The sequence below is a fragment of the Salvelinus sp. IW2-2015 genome, unplaced genomic scaffold, assembly GCF_002910315.2.
Source record: "Salvelinus sp. IW2-2015 unplaced genomic scaffold, ASM291031v2 Un_scaffold1954, whole genome shotgun sequence".
Classification (NCBI taxonomy): Eukaryota; Metazoa; Chordata; class Actinopteri; order Salmoniformes; family Salmonidae; genus Salvelinus; species Salvelinus sp. IW2-2015.
The window spans coordinates 110,516-129,428 of NW_019943309.1; the positions used below are offsets into that span (position 1 = coordinate 110,516).

At 41.2% G+C, this 18,913-nt stretch overlaps 1 protein-coding gene across 1 annotated transcript in view; it reads right to left on the bottom strand.

Annotated features, from left to right (window-relative positions):
- Positions 1 to 6,090: 6,090 nt before the first annotated feature.
- Positions 6,091 to 18,913, bottom strand: part of LOC112072542 (jun dimerization protein 2) — a 14,534-nt gene continuing 1,711 nt past the window's right edge. Inside the window, exon 3 of the mRNA XM_024139942.2 lies at positions 6,091 to 7,398. Coding sequence (XP_023995710.1) covers positions 7,195 to 7,398 — 204 coding nt within the window. The 3' untranslated portion in view covers positions 6,091 to 7,194. The remainder of the gene's footprint in view (positions 7,399 to 18,913) is intronic.

The window sequence follows — 18,913 nt, forward strand, 5'->3', positions numbered from 1 at the left end:
GATGCAAATACATAAATGATAAGAGGCCGTCTCTGTTATAGTCCTTACTACTGAATACATTTATTCCACTTGTTTATTGATTTACTTACTTATTTAATTACTTATTTATTTACTCACTTATTTACTTAATTATTCATTTATTTATGTATTTACTTACTTATTTACTTACTTATTTACTTATTTATTGATTTACTGACTTATTTACTTACTTATTTATTTACTTATTTATTTACTTACTCATTTATTTCTTCCACGTGCAGTTATTACACCATCACTGTGCCAAAAATGTAACTGGGTGTATTGAGCTATAGGCCCAGATCATACGGAAGTCATGACTCAAAGTGAATAGCAGGCTAATCCTTCGCGTTGCTACAGTACAGAAATTGTAAAGAAAAAGCAAACCACTGTTTTTCATTTGTTTGTTTTTAGCMGTTTGGGAAGAATATATTTCTCTAACATTGTGATCGCCAACAAAAAAATAGCAGACGACACCTAGTACACAACAAAAAATTGGAACAATGAATTAAAAGAGTATAAACATTTAATTGTGCGGATACTCTTTAAAAACAGGAACTTCTTGTTTTAAAGCTGAAATTAGTAGCTATTTGGGCGACCCAACCAAATTTCACATAGAAATGGGAGTAATAGATCTGTCATTCTCATTGAAAGCCAGTCTAAGAAGCAGTATATCTGTTCTATGTGCTCTAATTCTATGCTTTCCGTTCTTCATTTTTGTCCTTTTTTTCGGTTTTGTACACCAGCTTCAAACAGCTGAAAATTAAATATATTTCACAGCGGTTTAGATGGTACCATGTGATTCTCTACACTTGTTTTGTCACATAAACTAAAATTAGACCAACTATTAGAATTTTAGCAACCAGGAAAAGGCGGAGGGTATTTTTTGCATAGTGCATCTTTCCCGCAACCCTAGAAATCACTTCCTTTAATGGTGCCCTAATTCCTAACAGCAAAGCAAGATACAGATCTTGACCCAAGTTGAGTTTCACGGAGCGCCTGCTCCCTCTTAGCAGAAGAAATACAACAACAAAAACATCACAAGTCCAATTTGGGTTATTTTCACGGAATCAACAGTACCCAACATCTTTACCACCCACGTGATAGCACATATGGATCAGCCAAAAGGCCTGAATCCACTTTCTCCAAAATCTCACTCCCACTGTACCAAACTAATCTTTCTCATCTTTCTCCATCAATACAAAAACTTGGGCTCCGAGCTCTTCACCTCACTTAAATCTCCCTCATTCACTTCCATCTCCAGAACTACTTGACCCCAGTGTTCTTCGACATGCCATTTTCAACAGATTCAAACTCAACCCTTTGCCTCCCTCACTCTCTTCAACCTCTTCTTCCCCCTCATTTTCCTCCTCCACTCTTCCCTCGAAATCCACCTTTCCCCGTCCCAATATTAATCTTCTTCCGGCTCTGCTAGTGACCCATTGGTATCTCGACGCAATGGAACTCCATCTCATGAGCATAATTAGACAAGGCTGGTATACAATAGTGTCCCTGCCGGTAAACCAATTCCACCCAAAACTGGCCTTGACTATCCTCTGTTATGGCATTATCTCCAGAATAGGGTACTGAGGATGGGGTCGTAATCAATCACTGAATCAAATATGTACAGTACTAGTCAAAAGTTTGGACACACCTACTCATTCAAGGGTTTTTCTTTTCTTTTTACTATTTTCTACATTGTAGAATAAAAGCGTAGACATCAAAACTATGAAATAACATATGGAATCATATAGTACCCGCAAAAAAAAGTGTTAAACAAATCAAAATAGATTTTTAGATTCTTCAAAGTAGCCACCCTGTGCTTTGATGACAGCTTTGCACACTCTTGGCATTCTCTCAACCAGCTTCACCTGGAATGCTTTTCCAACAGTCTTGAAGGAGATCCCACATATGCTGTGCACTTGTTGGTGCTTTTCCTTCACTCTGCAGTCCCAACTATAAAGTCCATGGAGAAAAAGAGCACCTCCTCCCAGATGCCCACTGCACTGAGGATAGGAAACACTGTCACCACCAATAAATCAACGATAATCAATAATTTCAATAAGCATTTTTCTACGGCTGGCCATGCTCTCCACCTGGCTACCCCTACCCCGGCCAACATCTCAGCACCCCCTGCAGCAACTTGCCCACACAAATTAACTTTTAACAAGGCGCACCTGTTAATTGAAACGCATTCCAGGTGAATAACTCATGAAGCTGGTTGAGATAATTCCAAGAGTGTGCAAAGCTGTCATCAAGGCAAAGGGTGGCTGCTTTGAAGAATCTCAAATAGAAAATATATTTTGATTTGTTTAACACTTTTTTGGTTACTACATGATTCCATATGTGTTATTTCATAGACTTGATGTCTTCACTATTGTTCTACAATGTAGGTGTGTCCAAACTTCTGACTGGTACTGTATATAACATGGATATTCTGAATAAACTTGTCAACAACAGCCAGGTTCTTTATTTATTTGTTTTATCTGTATTTGTAATTATTGCATAATAACACAATTCTACAACAACAATAAACTGAAGTTATGGCCTATTTATTTTATCCGTTTGCAACCACACAAGTGGCACAAATTGATTTGCAGTGACTAGTGATATTGTCATTTCAACATATATATTGCACAAAATGTTAGGCTAAAATGGCACAGAAATGAATATGCTACTTAATGGCCAACAGATGCAAATGTAGCCTATGTCCGTTTCATTCTGAACGTCTCCCCATAACAGAAGCACATGRCTCAATATCTTCCATTTCAAATTACCACTGGTGCAACGCTGATTGACCGCTCGAGACCCAAGAACAGAGCATGCGTTAAACCCGTTGCTTGATACGGTTTTTTTCCATAAGCAAAGTCCACATTAGAATGCGGTTTAAACTAAAGTCGTTTCTCAGTGCTTTGTTGTGGTTCTATCGCGTTAATGTTTTATGGGAAAAGGGTTGATAATTGGTGTCTCCGTAAAGACAATTTAAATAGCCTACAACTGGCGAAAAGTTGTCAATACTGCACGTGCTGCTGTCGCCTCTCTCACGTGACTCAAATGCAGCTCTTCCACACCAGTCACTCAGCAACAGCCTGCCACACTACCTGGTAGTCAGCAACAGCCTGCCCCACTGCCTGATAGTCAGCAACAGCCTGCCCCACTGCCTGATAGTCAGCAGCAGGTCACAGTGAAATAGATGGTTTTGTTGTTGAAACGCCAAATACATGTTCCCTCGTGACATGGTTGAACCACCGGGAAAAAGCAGTGACGGAGGAGCACCCTCTCAAACGGAACAGTAATCTGCGACGCTCGGCCATGTTGTCAACAAGGAAGCATGATGCATTGTCCAGAAAAATACTTACAATATATATTTTAATTTTCAAACTAGTCACTCTGTCACTTTTGTTTTGACCTGACTAAGCCTTGGGTTTTGAATGGGGCACCTGGTTCATGCCYGTGATTGCATTCCATAACGAATTACAATCAACTTTTAACCGGTGCAAATCACGCAGCATGAAATAAAACGTTGTTGTTGAAACGCCAGGTTGACCGACCGCGGTGCAATTTCAAGCAGGGAAGATTTTTACATGACACGCTGAACAGATGAATCGAATCCCGTCAATGTCCGCAAATGGGGAGGGACTATAAATCACGTTCGGATAGCTCAATAACCAATCAGAAAACCTGTTGTGATACACCATCAGCCGCCAAAAACCCACACATAGAAGTCTCTATCAGTCGACGGTCAAAGAGCGACCCCTGTTGGATATTTTAAGTATCGCTTTCCTAATAATAGTGATTATTTCACCTTTATTCCAGTAGGAGGCGATATAGAAGTCTGTGTTTGCGGCGTCTTTCCATAAAGAAACATTGATTTCAGTAGTTTCGTGAGCTGAAACGAACAGAAAACATATTACAGTTCGTTGATTATACCTCAAACATGAAGTAATATCACCAACGTTTCACACACACACGTCCTTTACACATGTTCAAGCTAGAAGGAGAAAAAACATCGAACGGATTTACAAGATGAAAATTATGTCATTTTTAAAAACAAAAAAATCCAGCTCAAAAAGACTGTGTCCCGCTATATTGCTCAGGCTGCACTACAGCGTCTATTCACAGGCGCGATCCCACTACTGAGCGGCACGGGGGCTTTGGCCTGCTCCGTTTCCGACCTGGGCCGGTGCACCCCTCCTTAGACGACCTGGTGGTCCCGGGCTCCCCCAGGAGCACCATATCGATACCGAACTTAGTGCGGACACCCGATCGGCATAGTCCACTGGAGCTCAGAACTCCTGAGCTCAAACGATCCKCCAGCCTAAGCCTCCCAGCAACTTGGATTACAGGCGCACGCCACTGCGCCCGGCGAGAGAAGAGACGATTTTAAAGGSATTTGAAGTTAAATTCGTGACGTCAGACTACGCGTCACACGGTTTATATTATTGTATAGCCATCTCTTGTGGTGGTATATGGAATTGCAGCGATGTTCAAATTTCGTTTTGTCTCTTCCATGCTGAAAGCCTGTCCACTTGTTATSGGTGAACCAGTATGGTATGTTCTGTATTGCCGCATTCAAGACAACTGGGAATTCGGAAATCTCCGACTTCTGACTTCAGTGCATTCAAGACGACTGGGAACTCAGGAAAGAAAGGAGTTCGACTGAAATTTTTTTGTTGGGAATGGTCTTTCCTACTCAGAATTCTAAGTTGGGAAACTGGGGCATCTTTCTAGAGCTCCAACTTTCTGACCTGAAGATTACTGACATCATGGGATTAATGACGTCAGGAGTGGGAGGGCCAAGAGACCAGAGGTGGCAGAACGGCGTGCTCAGGTTGGGGTGTAGGGTTTGAGCATAGCCTGAAGGTAGGGAGGGGCAGTTCCTCTTGCTGTTCCATAGGTAAGCACCATGGTCTTGTAGTGGATGTGAGCTTCTTGTGGAAGCCAGTGGAGAGTGTGGAGGAGCGGTGTTGACATGGGAGAACTTGGGATGGTTAAACACCAGGCGGGCTGCAGCGTTCTGGACAAAGTTTCTGGGGTTTGATGGCACAAAATGGGGAGCCCAGTCAACAATGATACCAGCGCATCATGTATACGAGGCTAACCATAAAACAGATTTGCTACATGATTTTTCTGACTTGAAATTGATTAGTGCAAATACAACCCTTGTTGTATTCTAGGTACCGAACTGGACATGGAAATAGGGATGAATTTGAGATCATGGTTTGATTCCATCTGTATCACAGCGGTCTAAAATCACTGCATCTCAGTGCTAGAGGTGTTACTACAGACCCTGGTTTGATTCCATCTGTATCACAGCGGTCTAAAATCACTGCATCTCAGTGCTAGAGGTGTTACTACAGACCCTGGTTTGATTCCATCTGTATCCCAGCAGTCTAAATCACTGCATCTCAGTGCTAGAGGTGTTACTACAGACCCTGGTTTGATTCCATCTGTATCACAGTGGTCTAAATCGGTGCTTCCAACTTCGTGGCAACAGTTTGAGGAAGGCCCATTCCTGTTTCAGCTTGACAATTGCCCCCGTGCACAAAGCAAGGTCCATACAGAAATGGTTTGTCGTGATCGGTGYGGAAGAACTTGACTGGCCTGCACAGAGCCTTAACGTCAACCCCATTGAACAACTTTGGGATGAATTGGATATTCCATATTAATGCCCGTGATTTTGAAATGAGGAAGCTATAAGAGCAGGTGTCCACATACTTTTGGCCATGTAGAGTATCTCATCATTATATCCAAATCTCCAGTAGAGAACTTTTTAGAGAAGGAGGTAGCTACCTCCCAATATGGTGACCGGAGTATTGGCGAGTGGTTGAAAATAGTGGGCATGTGAACATTTCTGGGTAACAATTTAGGTACCTTACTGTGGTCCAAAAAGAAACAAAAAAAAAATAGCTTCTTAGCAAAGAGCAATTTCTCAGGCAATAATTTTGCTAGGACTGTCTGGGAGTGGTTTGAGTTGGGGAGGGGAAAATGGAAAATTAGCTGATATTGTCAGAGACGTTTGGAGCAACATTATTCCAACCTCATAGTGTGGAAAAATATATAAAACACAGGTAATCACTTTTTTGACTGCTCTGGGCCTTTTAATATTGAAAAATACAACAGGACACTGATGTCAAATGCAAAAAAATCACATCAAGTGATTACAACAATACAAAGGGCATTTCATACACAATATATATATGTCACTTATAAAGCGGTATAAAATAAGTATATTGAAATACAGACATTTGAATTAACAATGCCTTTTTAAATTTTTTAATATAAACAACAGGAGTGTAAACATTATTTCATATAGTATACATGGGGCTTTTACTTTATGACGCCAGCGTCACCTCAAAATCGGATCAACCGGATACTTCCATCGTCAAGGCAGAGAATATACAAAAAAAATATATATAAAACGTAGCATTATAATATGAAATAAAAATATGTTCCAACTTGGTAATGGACAAATCCTAGAATACTACTACACCTGTGTATTTCAACATGGTATACAGTACACTGGCTGGCTACACCTGTGTGCCTCTACCGTTATACATGTTTAGAATAGCACAATAACAACAACCACAACCTCTTTGTTTGTCTCTGAGTCGGTAAGAAGTGCCGGTAAAAAGTGCCGGTAAGAAGTGCCGGTAAGAAGTGCCGGTAAGAAGTGCCGGTAAGAAGTGCCGGTAAGAAGTGGCGGTAAGAAGTGGCGGTAACAGAGCACCATAGTGATTGATAGTAGTGTTTCCTCTTCAACATTACAGTTTCCACTATCTTCTTCCATCTGTCCCTTATTGTAATGGCGGTTGGTTGCAGTAAGTAAACGGTGTGGCGCTGACTTGGTTTCAAAACAAAACACTTATTATGACGCAGAGATAACTGGGTTGGGCATTAGGCTACTCCCTCTTCCCTCAGAACCCAATCAGGTAACGTTTACCAAGGTGTTACCGAGGCAACGGAACACTAACAACCCCGGGTCTTTTGGGCAAAGACAGACAAGAGTCTCCAAAAGTCTCCAGCTTGGCGCTCAACACAGTACATAAGTGCTTCCAACAACAAAAGCATCAGGTGATTTTTGAATCTTTCGTCATCTTTGATGACAGTTGCTTTTTTTTTGTGTGTCGGATTTCTTCCTTCCTTCCCGCCCTTCGGTTTCACTTTCCCTCTGTGGTTTCACTTAGAGGCCTCCAGCTTTTCAGCGGCCAGGTGTTCGAGCAGGGGGTTGGCCTCGCTCTCAGGGGTCTTGACGCTGTCGGTGCGGACGATGCAGGTGGGGCGGTGGAGGTTGAGCATCACCATTAGCTGCTGTCTCTCCATCCTCAGCTCCTCGATTTGGGCCTTTAGGTCAGAGTTCACCACCTCCAGACGCTCCGACTCCTACAGGGAGGACATAGAGGGGAGTGGGTATACTGTTAGGTCATTGATTAGACCAGGTAAGTCATCGAGAACACTTTCTCTTTTACAATAATGACCTGATGTCCCACTTTAAACAAACTATAAACAGGACTGGGGTGTAATGGATTACATGTAACAGATATGTTTTTAAATGAACTGTAATCCGTTACTTTACCAGCGTTAAAATTGTAATCCGTTACTTTACCAGCATTAAAACTGTAATCCGTTACTTTACCAGCAATCTAAAACTGTATCCGTTACTTTACCCCGTTAAACTGTAATCCGTTACTTTTACCGGCGTTAAAACTGTAATCCGTTACTTTACCGAGCATTAAAACTGTAATCCGTTACTTTACCGGCGTTAAAACTGTAATCCGTTACTTCCCCATGCGTTAAAACTTGTAATCCGTTTACTTTCCCAGCGTTAAAAACTGTAATCCGTTTACTTTACCGCGTTTAAAACTGTAACCGTTACTTTACCGGCGTTAAAACTGTAATCCGTTACTTTACTTGGCGTTAAAACTGTAATCCGTTACTTTACCGACGTTAAAACTGTAATTCGTTACTTACCGGCGTTAAAACTGTAATCCGTTACTTTACCAGCGTTAAAGTGTAATCCGTTACTTTAACCAGCGTTTAAAACGTTAATCCGTTACTTTACCAGCGTTAAAAGTGTAATCCGTTACTTTTACCAGCGTTTTAAAACTGTAATCCGTTACTTTACCAGCCGTTTAAAACTGTAATCGTTACTTTTACCGGCGTTAAACTGTAATCGTTACTTTACCAGCGTTAAAACTTTAATCCGTTGCTCAGCGCTTAAAACTGTAATCCGTTACTTTCCAGCATTAAAAATATACTTTTGAAAAACGAGATGATTACTCCAATGATTACTTTTAAATTCAGAAAAAGGATGTTTGCGGAAAAAGAACTTTGACACTTTTCAGTTCTCAAATCAGTGTTGAAAAAAAAAGGATCAAGTTTAAATTTGTTCTTCCTGAACGAGTCTGACCACCAATCAGAGAACACTATGAATGACACACCAAATAATGACACCAATCAGAGACCACCATGATGACACACCAAATGATGACACCAATCAGAGACCACTATGATGACACACCAAATGATGACCACACAATCAGAGACCACTTGATGACACCACCAATGCGTTTGGATCGCGGGGAAAAAGCGGGAATAGGGCTGTTATACACTACAGTCCAAGCGATGTCTTTCCAGAGAGGATCCAACTTGAATAAAACACTTGGAGGTAAAGATGACAGCAGTGGGTGTAGTCTACGGCGATACGGATACCACTTATTATTGATATCTACGTCTACGGCGATACGGATATCCTTATTATTGATATCTACGTCTACGGCGATACGGATATCACTTTTATTTGATCATCTACGTCTACGGCATACGGATACCATTATTATTGTATCTACGTCTACGTGATACGGATACCACTTATTATTGATCATCTCTGTAGAAGCATTGATGTGAATCACATGCTGCTCTGTCATTTAACTATTATTACTGAAACTACATTGATGTGAATCACACAGCTGCTCTTCTCATTTTAACTATTATTTACTTGATAACTACTTTGATGTGAATCACACTGCTGCTCTGTCATTTAACTATTATTACTGATAACTACATTGATGTGAATCACACTGCTGCTCTGTCATTTAACTATTATTACTGATTAACTACATTGAATGTGAATCACACTGCTTGCTCTGTCATTTAACTATTATTACTGATAACTACATTGATGTGAATCACACAGCTGCTCTGTCATTTAACTATTATTACTGATAACTACTTATGATCACATTGCTGCTCTGTCATTTAACTATATTACTGATAACTACATGATGTGAATCACACTGCTGCTCTCTCATTTAACTTTTTGTGCCTTACAGGTTGTTGGATGTTGTGGATGGTCTGTTCACAAAGTATATTGTGTATTTTAACCCAGTAATGGTTGAAATTGAAGAAGTTTAAGCTGCCTATCACTCATTGTTTTTGCGACCAGTGGACAGCCAGTGAAAAAATGTGCTCTTGCAACAGCTGCATAGTGTGGATCCCAGCCTATAGAATAAAAGTTTGAGGGAGTACCCTTCCTTCTAAACTCCTCGTGGTGTTGGGCTCCATACCGTCAAAACAAGTTTAATTCGAAAAAACCACGAGTGGGACTTTTGAAAATCCATACAACCTACAGACACATCAAATCAAAGTTTATTTTATATAGCCCTTCGCTCATCAGCTAATATCCTCGAAGTCTGTACAGAAACCCAGCCTAAAACCCCAAACAGCAAGCAATGCAGGTGTAGAAGCACGGTGGCTAGGAAAAACTCCCTAGAAAGGCCAAAACCTAGGAAGAAACCTAGAGAGGAACCAGGCTATGAGGGGTGGCCAGTCCTCTTCATGCACACTTTTTGATAGACTTAAACAGCTGCAAATGATGAAGATATTTAAAGTGTCAYYAACAAAAACGTAAACAATAGACCTATAGCAAATGCAACTGTTGTGCTCAAAATATGCCATTAAATGACCAGAGTTGATTTTTCAACTGGAAGCAATGAGCCCAAAACAGTCCTCCATGACAACAAAATCATAAACAACAGAGTTGGCTAATTATGCTCAGGCTAATCTATATTTCCATATTTCCAAGTCCTATTCTTGAAAATCAAGGAGTATTGAATTAATTAGAATTACTGGAAATCTGACAGACTTTTAAAATGTTTTTTAATGTAAAGATATAGCCTAATCATATTATTATTATCTGTAGTAGAAAGCAATTAGTTAGAATAAGCCTACCATAACCCATAAAGTAAAATGCATCATATATTTATGGCCAGCTATGTACACGCTAACATTAATTTATCCTGCAATAAATGTTGTTCAATTGGTAATTTAACATTTTTTTGTCTTCTTCTAATGCTTCTTGAAAGTTATTTAAAAGTAACTGAAAGTAATCAGATTACTTTGGGTAATCCAAAAGTTGTGTTACCGATTGTAATTTCGGACAGGTAACTAGTAACTAACGGATTACATTCAGAAAGAAACCTACCCAACCCTGACTATAACATGAATGCCTGACAGAGCACTCATCATGTCTTTATAAACACGACAAGTAGTAATCATACAATCTATTACAGCCAATTTATCATACAGCCAATTTGCAAAGAACACCAGAGTATACATAAAGAACGCCAGAGTATACATAAAGAACACCAGAGTATACATAAAGAACGCCAGAGTATACATAAAGAACACCAGAGTATACATAAAGAACGCCAGAGTATACATAAAGAACGCCAGAGTATACATAAAGAACGCCAGAGTATACATAAAGAACGCCAGAGTATACGGGAGAGAGTATGCCTGAGCTCAGATACGATCCGCCAGCCTAAGCTTGCAGCAATTCCATTGGTTACAGGCGCACTGCTCAGTGCGCCGGGCGAGATAGAGCGATTTTTTAAAGGCATTTGAAGTTTAATTCGTGAGCGCTGGGCTCAGACTAGCGTCACCGGTTTATATTTTGTGTAGGCATTCTTGTGGTGGTATATGGAATTGCAGCGCTGTTCAAATTTCGTTTGTCTCTTCCATGCTGATAAGAGCTGTTCACGTTGTTATGGGTCGTGAGGTGAAATCCAGTAGTGGGCTGTTCGTATTGGCCGGATCAAGACAGACTGGGAATTTGAATCTCCGACTTCTGACTCGAAGCTTGCATTCAGGACGATCTGGGAGTTGCAGCTGAAGCAGGAGTTCGGACTGGATTTTTTGTGCTTTGGGTGACATGGTCTTTCGTACTTGTCAGCTACATTTAAGTTTGGGAAACTGTGGGCAGCTTTCTAGAGCTTCGTCACTTTTTGACCTGAAGATTAACTGAATACTCTGGGGGGAGTTATGACGTCAGGTTAGTTGGCGAGGGCCAAAGACGACAGAAGGTGGCAGAACGGCGTGCTCAGTTGGGTGTGTAGGGGTTGAGCACTTAGCGTCTGAAGGTAGGGGGAGGGGCAGTTTCTCTTGCTGTTCATAGGTAAGCTGTTCTCTGCAAGCTCATGGTCCTTGTAGCGTGGGATGTGAGCTTCTTTGTGGAGCGGCATGTGCAGAACTGGTGTGTGAGAAGCGGTGTTGAGCTGGGAGTACGTTGGGATGGTTATACAGCCAGGCCGGGTCTGCCATCTGCGTTCTGGATCAAGTTCTGGTTTGATGGCCACACATGTGGGGAGCCATGTTGCCAACGATTCGATACCAGCGATCATGTATAGGAGGTAACCATATAAAACTAGATTTGCTACATGATTTTTCTGACTTGAAATTGATGGTAGTGCATAATAAACCTCGTCTGTTTGTATTCTAGTCACGGACTGGACGATTGAAATAGGGTATGGATTGTGAGATCATGGTTGATTCCGATCTGGATCAAGCGGTCTCTAGAAATTCAGCTGCATCTCAGGTGCTATGAGGTGGTTGTACTACAGACTCGTTGGTTCGATTCCATCTGTAATCACAGCGGTGTTAAATTCATGCATTCGTCAGTGCTAGCGGTGTTTACTACAGACCCTCTGGTTGTGATTACATCTGTATCACGAGTGGGTCTTAATCGTTGCCTTTTCACTCGTTGGCATAGCAGTTTGAGCGAATAGGATTCCTGTTTGTCAGCTTGAATTTGCCCCGTGCACAAAGGCAGGTGCCATATCAGATAATGGGTTCTCGGTCGTGTAGGTCGTGTTGGATAGAACTTGACTGGCCTGCCCAGGCTTAAGTACCCGATTGACAACTTTGGATGAAGTGGATATTCCATATTCTGAATGGCTCGTGGCGATTTTTGGAGACTGAGGAATGTCTATATAGAGCAGGGGTGTCGGCACTATATTTTGGCCTTTGTAGGGATAGTATTGTGCTGTTTCATTAGATACGTTCGAATCCTGTCAGTAGAGAAACTTTTTAGAGACAGTGAGGTGTAGTACTTGCCCAATACTTGGTGGCGTGGAGTATGTGGCGAGTGGCTTGTGAGGAATGTAGGGTCATGGTGAATCATTTTGGGATAATGCAATTTAGGTACCGTAGGTGGTCAAACTAGAAAAAAAATAAAGATTAGCTTTCTTAGTCGAAAGAAGCATTTCTCTAGTGCATTATAATTTTGCTTAGGACTGTCTGGGGTGGTTTGAGTTGGGGAGGCGGTAAAATGGAAAATGCTGATATTGTCAGAGACGTTTGGAGCTCAACATTATTGCGCAACTCTCATAGGTGGAAAAATATATAAAACCAGCGTAATTGTTCACTTTTGTTTTGACTGTGTGTGGGAGTTTATAATTATTGTAAAGAAATACAACAGGACACTGAGTGTTAAATGCAAAAATCACATCAAATGTGATTACTAACGAAATACAATAAGGGTGCATTCATACCACTCTCACTCACTCACTCGCTCACGCTCTCACTATAAGGGTTATAGTGAATATAAGTATTTTGAAATACAGACATTGATTTTACAGGTGCTTTTTAATGTTTTTAATATAAACTGCTACAGTAGGGAGTGTAACATTATTTCATATAATGTAGTACATGGGCCTGGTTTTTTATTTATGATCGCAGTAGTCACGTCAAAATCCGGTCAACCCGGATTGCTTCATCGTCAAGGCAGAGATATGAACGCTTGCTGTTTCTGGGTGTGTTGTGTGTGTCTGCTGTTCTGTGTGTAAAAATATATGATAAACGTTTAGGCATTATAATTATGAAGAGTAAAATATGTTCCATACTCTGGTAATGGACAATACTTTGTAGAATACTACTGATGTCCTGCTTGGTTTCAACATGTATGAGTACACTGGCTGGCTATCGATCCTGTGGCTCTACGTTATTGTCATGTTTGAATGCACATAAATGCAAGACGATACCTCTTTTGGTTTTTGTCTCTGAGTCTGTAGAAGTGCTGGTAAAGTCTAGAGTGCCGGTAAAAGAAATGTGGCCGGTAGAGCTGTAGGTGCCGGTAACGTAGTGCTGCTCGGTAATGATGACTGGCTCCTAAGTGCTCGGGGTAGAGGGAAGTGGCGGCTCATGGTTATAGTGGGGTAACAGAGACCATAGTGATTGGATAGTCATGTGTCGTTTGTCTTAACTAGTTTACAATTGTTTCCACTTATCTGCTGTCTTCTCTTGCATCTGTTCCCTTATGTTGTGGCTGTAATGTGTGTGGGCTTGGTGTGGTTTGCATCGTATGTTAGTAACTACGAATGACTCGGTGGTGGCTCGCTGTGACTTGGTGCTTAGTCTAACAAACCTGTATTATGCAGTAGGGAATACGACTGGGTTGGGTCTATGTTAGGCTGGCTCTCTACCTTTGCCCTTGTGTCCTCCATGAACCCAATTCGAGGGTAACGTTTACAAAGGTGTTTCTGAGGCTAGACGGATCACTACTACCTCGTGGGTCTTGTGGCGCATGAAGACCATGAACAAGATGCTCCAAAAGCCTTCTCGCTTGGGTCGCTCATACACAGGTACATAGAGTTGCTTTCCAACAACAAGATAGCATCCACGTGTGAGTTTCTTTGATAAGTGTTTGTCATCTTTGATGACAGTTGCTGTTATTTTTTGTGTGTTCGATTTCTTGCCTTCCTGTTCTCGTGGCCCTTTGCGGTTTCACTCTTTCCTCGCTGTGGTTTTCACTTAGAGGCGCTCTGTCGCTTTTCAGCGGCCCAGGTGGTTTCGACTGGTGGCAGGGGGGTTTGGCCTGTGGCCCTCGGCGTCTCAAAGGGGGTCTTGCGCTTATCGGGTGTGCGGCGGATGCAGGTGGGGGGGTGTGAGGGTGTGATGCATCACTCGGTATCTAGCCTTGCTGTCGTCTCTCAATCTCGTCTAGCTTCTCGACTGTTTGGGCGTTTAGGTGTCAGAGTTGCCCGTGCGTTGCTGTCTCAGTGACGGCTCCGTCTGCGCTATCAGGGGACATGAGGAGGGGAGTGGGGGTATAGTGTTTAGGTGTCATTGATGTAGTGACCAGGTACTGGTCCTGCGAGAGAACACTTTTTCGTCTCTTTTAACAACTATTAGATTGACCTTGGCTGATCGTCGCTGCCACTTTTAAACTCATGCAAGTCGAACTTCAATCAGGTACTGGGGGTGGAATGGATTTGACTATGTAACAGAATAGTTTTTAAATGAACTGTAATTCGCGTTATGCTTAAGTCCAGCGTTAAAATTGTAATCGTTACTTTGTACCAGCTGAATACTGTAATCGCGTTCGTACTTTTATGCCAGGCATTAAATAGGTAATCCGTGTACTTTGAGTTTAGGCTGTGTGCTGGGTGTTCTTCTCTGTCTCTGGGCGTCTTACAACTTAGCTGTTAATTGTCCTCGGTTTTTGTTTTACCTTGTCTCATATGTTGAGTGGTGGGGTCGTGACAGATGACTGTAATCCGCTTTGACTGTTACTCGCCTGAGCGTTAATACTGTCAGTCTCGTCCTGTCACTGTTTACCTGGTAGCGAACTGTAATTGATGCTCTTGACTCAGCGTTCAAAACTTGTAATTCCGTTACTTGTTATCCCATGCGTGTTAGTCTGTTAATTTGCCGGTATACTTTTCACGCCTCAGCGTTAAAACTGTAATCCGTTATTTCCGGCGTTAAAATACTGTAATCCGTGTACTGATTGTTACTGCGGGTCTGCTGCTGTGTGGGCTCGTTAGAAACGTGTAATCCGTTAGCTTTGCCGAGCGCGTTAAATACGTGTATGTGGTTGCCGGTATTACTTTACTCCAGCATTAAAACTGTAATATCGGTTTACTGTTATCCTGTGTAGCATTTATACTAGCTGTAATCCGTTCTATTTAACCGCGTTCAATACCTCGTATGATCCGTTTACGTTAGACTCCGAGGTGTTGTTGTGGTCCGCGTTTAAAAATGTAATCCGTTACTTTATTAAACCCTGTGGTGGGATGAAACTGTACTGCCGTTATACCTTTACCAGCGTTTAAAAACTGTAGATCTCCGTTCTTGTTCCCGTAGCGTTAAATGTGGAGACTGTAATGCTCGTTTACTGTTCCTCTCATGCGTGAAACTGTGAATCTGCTGCTGTGTACTGTTTATAGTCCGGCGTTAGAACGTGTAATCCGTGTAGCTTTATCCGGGTTAAAACTGTATCCGTTCCTTTACTTGGCGATTAAACTTTGGTAATCCGTTACTGTTAGTGTACCGTGGACGTTAAATCTGCTAAGCCGTTATGTTCGCCCATAGCGGGCGCTTAAAAGGTCTATCCGTTATTGTTACCGAACGTTAAAGAGTGAATGCTTGCCGTGTTATCTTCGTTATGTACCAGCGTTGTTAAACTGGTAATTGCCTGTCGTGTACTTTTAGACCGGTGTCCAGCGTTAATAAGTGTATATTTCGTTCACTTTACAGCGTTAAAACTGTAATGCCGTTACTGTTGCTCCGAGCCTGTAAAGACCTGTATGCGTCTCTACTGGTTACCCTCCGCGCTGGTGTAGCTGCTGTGGGCGTTAGGTACTGTAATCCGTTACTGGGTTGACCGGCTGGGTTGTGACGACTCGGAATGTCCGTTGCTGTTAGCCGAGCGTTGTACTGTAGTCTGCTCTATGTTTACCAGCCATTAGTAAATAATACTTTTGAAAAGAACGAGAGATGATTATCTTCAATGATTGACTTTAAATTCCATGAAGCAAGGTTATGTTTTGCGTTGAAATAGAACTTTGACTACTTTTCCAGTTCTGATCAGAATCAGTGTTGAACAGAAAAAAATGGATCAAGTTTAAATTTGTTCTTTGTGCTGCGCTTGAACGAGTCTTGACCACCAATCAGGAGAACACTTAGTGATTGAATGAGCATGGTTGTGGTGCTGCCGCTGCCTGCACAAAGTAACTGTGACCCGACTCGCAATCAGCAGACGAGTCATATGATACCTATGTCTGTTGTGTGTCAGCTGTGCTAGCGATGTGCTGTGTGTATCACTGAAAAGTTTGCACTGCTGTCGAAATGATTGGACCTGATACCACATCAGAGGACCGCTGATATGACTACCGTTGCTGTTGGTGGTATCGTGATGTGTGCCAAATTGATGACCACCAGAATTCAGAGACATCTATGATTGACACAATCCAATTGCGTTTGGGTCTGGCGCGGGGTTTGGTGGAAAAAGTCGCGGGAATAGTGCTGTTAACACTACAGTCAAGCGATGGTCTTCCAGAGAGGATCCAACTTGAATAACACTGGAGTAAAGATGACAGCAGGTGGTTTTAGTCTACGGCGATACGGATTACCATGACTGATTTTGGATCGACTCTGTACGCTACGGTGAGGACGTATGCCGACTTATATCTGGATTATCTAGAATCTACGTGATACGGATACACTGGTTATTGATCTACTCTATGAGCTGCATCTCTGTAGAAGCATGTTATCAACACTGCTGCTGCTGTGTCATCTTAACATTATTAGTCCATTGATATCATAATTGGTGTGAAATCTACACTGCTGCTCTGTCGATTTAACTTTTATTATGGATAACTCGATTTGAATGTGAATCACACAGCTGGCTTCTTGTCATTTAATTTAATTACTGTGTATAATACTTGATGTGAATCACACTGCTGGCTCTGTCAGTTAACTATTTTACTGATGATGTACTACACTGGTATGTGTAATCACACAGCTTTGCCTGCAAACTATATATTACTGATCAATCAACTTTGATGTGGTAATCACCTGCTGTCGCTCTGTCATTTAACTACTTATGTACTGATAACTACATTGCATGTGAATCAGCACATTTTGGCTTGGGTCGTGTCATTTACACTATATTACTTGATATGGTACACTTTGAGGTGTAATCACACGAGCCTGCTCTCTTCATTTAACTATTATTACTGATAACTACATTGATGTGAATCACACTGCTGCTCTCTCATTTAACTTTTTGTGCCTTACAGGTTGTGGATGTTGTGGATGTCTGTTCACAAAAGTATATGTGTATTTTAAACCCAGTAATGGTTGAATTGAAGAAGTTTAACAGCTGCTATCACTCATTGTTTTTGCGACAGTGGACAGCCAGTGAAAAATGTGCTCTTGCAACAGCTGCATAGTGTGGATCCCAGCCTATGCATAAAAGTTTGAGGGAGTACCCTTCCTTCTAAACTCCTCGTGGTGTTGGGCTCCATACTGTCAAAAACAAGTTTAATTCGAAAAGACCACGAGTGGACTTTTGAAATCCATACACCTAACAGACACATCAAATCAAGTTTATTTTATAAGCCCTTCGTACATCAGCTAACTATCTCGAAGTGCTGTACAGAAAACCCAGCCTAAAACCCCAAACAGCAAAGCAATGCAGGTGTAGAAGCACGGTGGCAGGAAAAACTCCCTAGAAAAGGCCAAAACCTAGGAAGAACCTAGGAGGAACCAGGCTATGAGGGGTGGCCAGTCTCTTCATGCACACTTTTTGATAGACTTAAACAGCTGCAAAATGATGAAGATATTTAAAGTGTCACTAACAAAAACGTAAACAATAGACCTATAGCCAAATGCAACTGTTGTGCTCAAAATATGCATTAAATGACCAGAGTTGATTTTTCAACTGGAAGCAATGAGCCCAAAACAGTCCTCCATGACAACAAAATCATAAACAACAGAGTTGGCTAATTATGCTCAGGCTAATCTATATTTCCATATTTCCAAGTCCTATTCTTGAAAATCAAGGAGTATTGAATTAATTAGATTACTGGAATCTGACAGACTTTTAAAATGTTTTTTAATGTAAAGATATAGCCTAATCATATTATTATTATCTGTAGTAGAAAGCAATTAGTTAGAATAAGCCTACCATAACCATAAAGTAAAATGCATCATATATTTATGGCCAGCTATGTACACGCTAACATTAATTTATCCTGCAATAATGTTTGTTCAATTGGTAATTAAACATTTTTTTTGTCTTCTTCTAATGCTTCTTGAAAGTTATTTAAAAGTAACTGAAAGTAATCAGATTACTTTTGGGTAATCCAAAAGTTGTGTTACCGATTGTAATTTGGACAGGTAACTAGTAACTAACGGATTACATTCAGAAAGAAACCTACCCAACCCTGACTATAACACTGAATGCCTGACAGAGCACTCATCATGTTTTTATAAACACGACAAGTAAGTAATCATACAATCTATTAACAGCCATTTATCATACAGCCAATTGCAAAGAACACCAGAGTATACATAAAGAACCGCCAGAGTAAAATAAGAACGCCAGAGTATACATAAAGAACGCCAAAGAGTATACATAAAAGACGCATAGTAACATAAAGAACGCCAAGTATCATAGAGAACTGCCATAAGTAATACATAAGAACGCCAGAGTACATAAATAACGCCAAGAGTATACATAAAGAACGCCAGAGTACATATAAAGAACGCCCAGGGTATACTAAAGAACGCCAGAGTATACATAAAGAACAACCAGAGTCTACATTAAAGAACA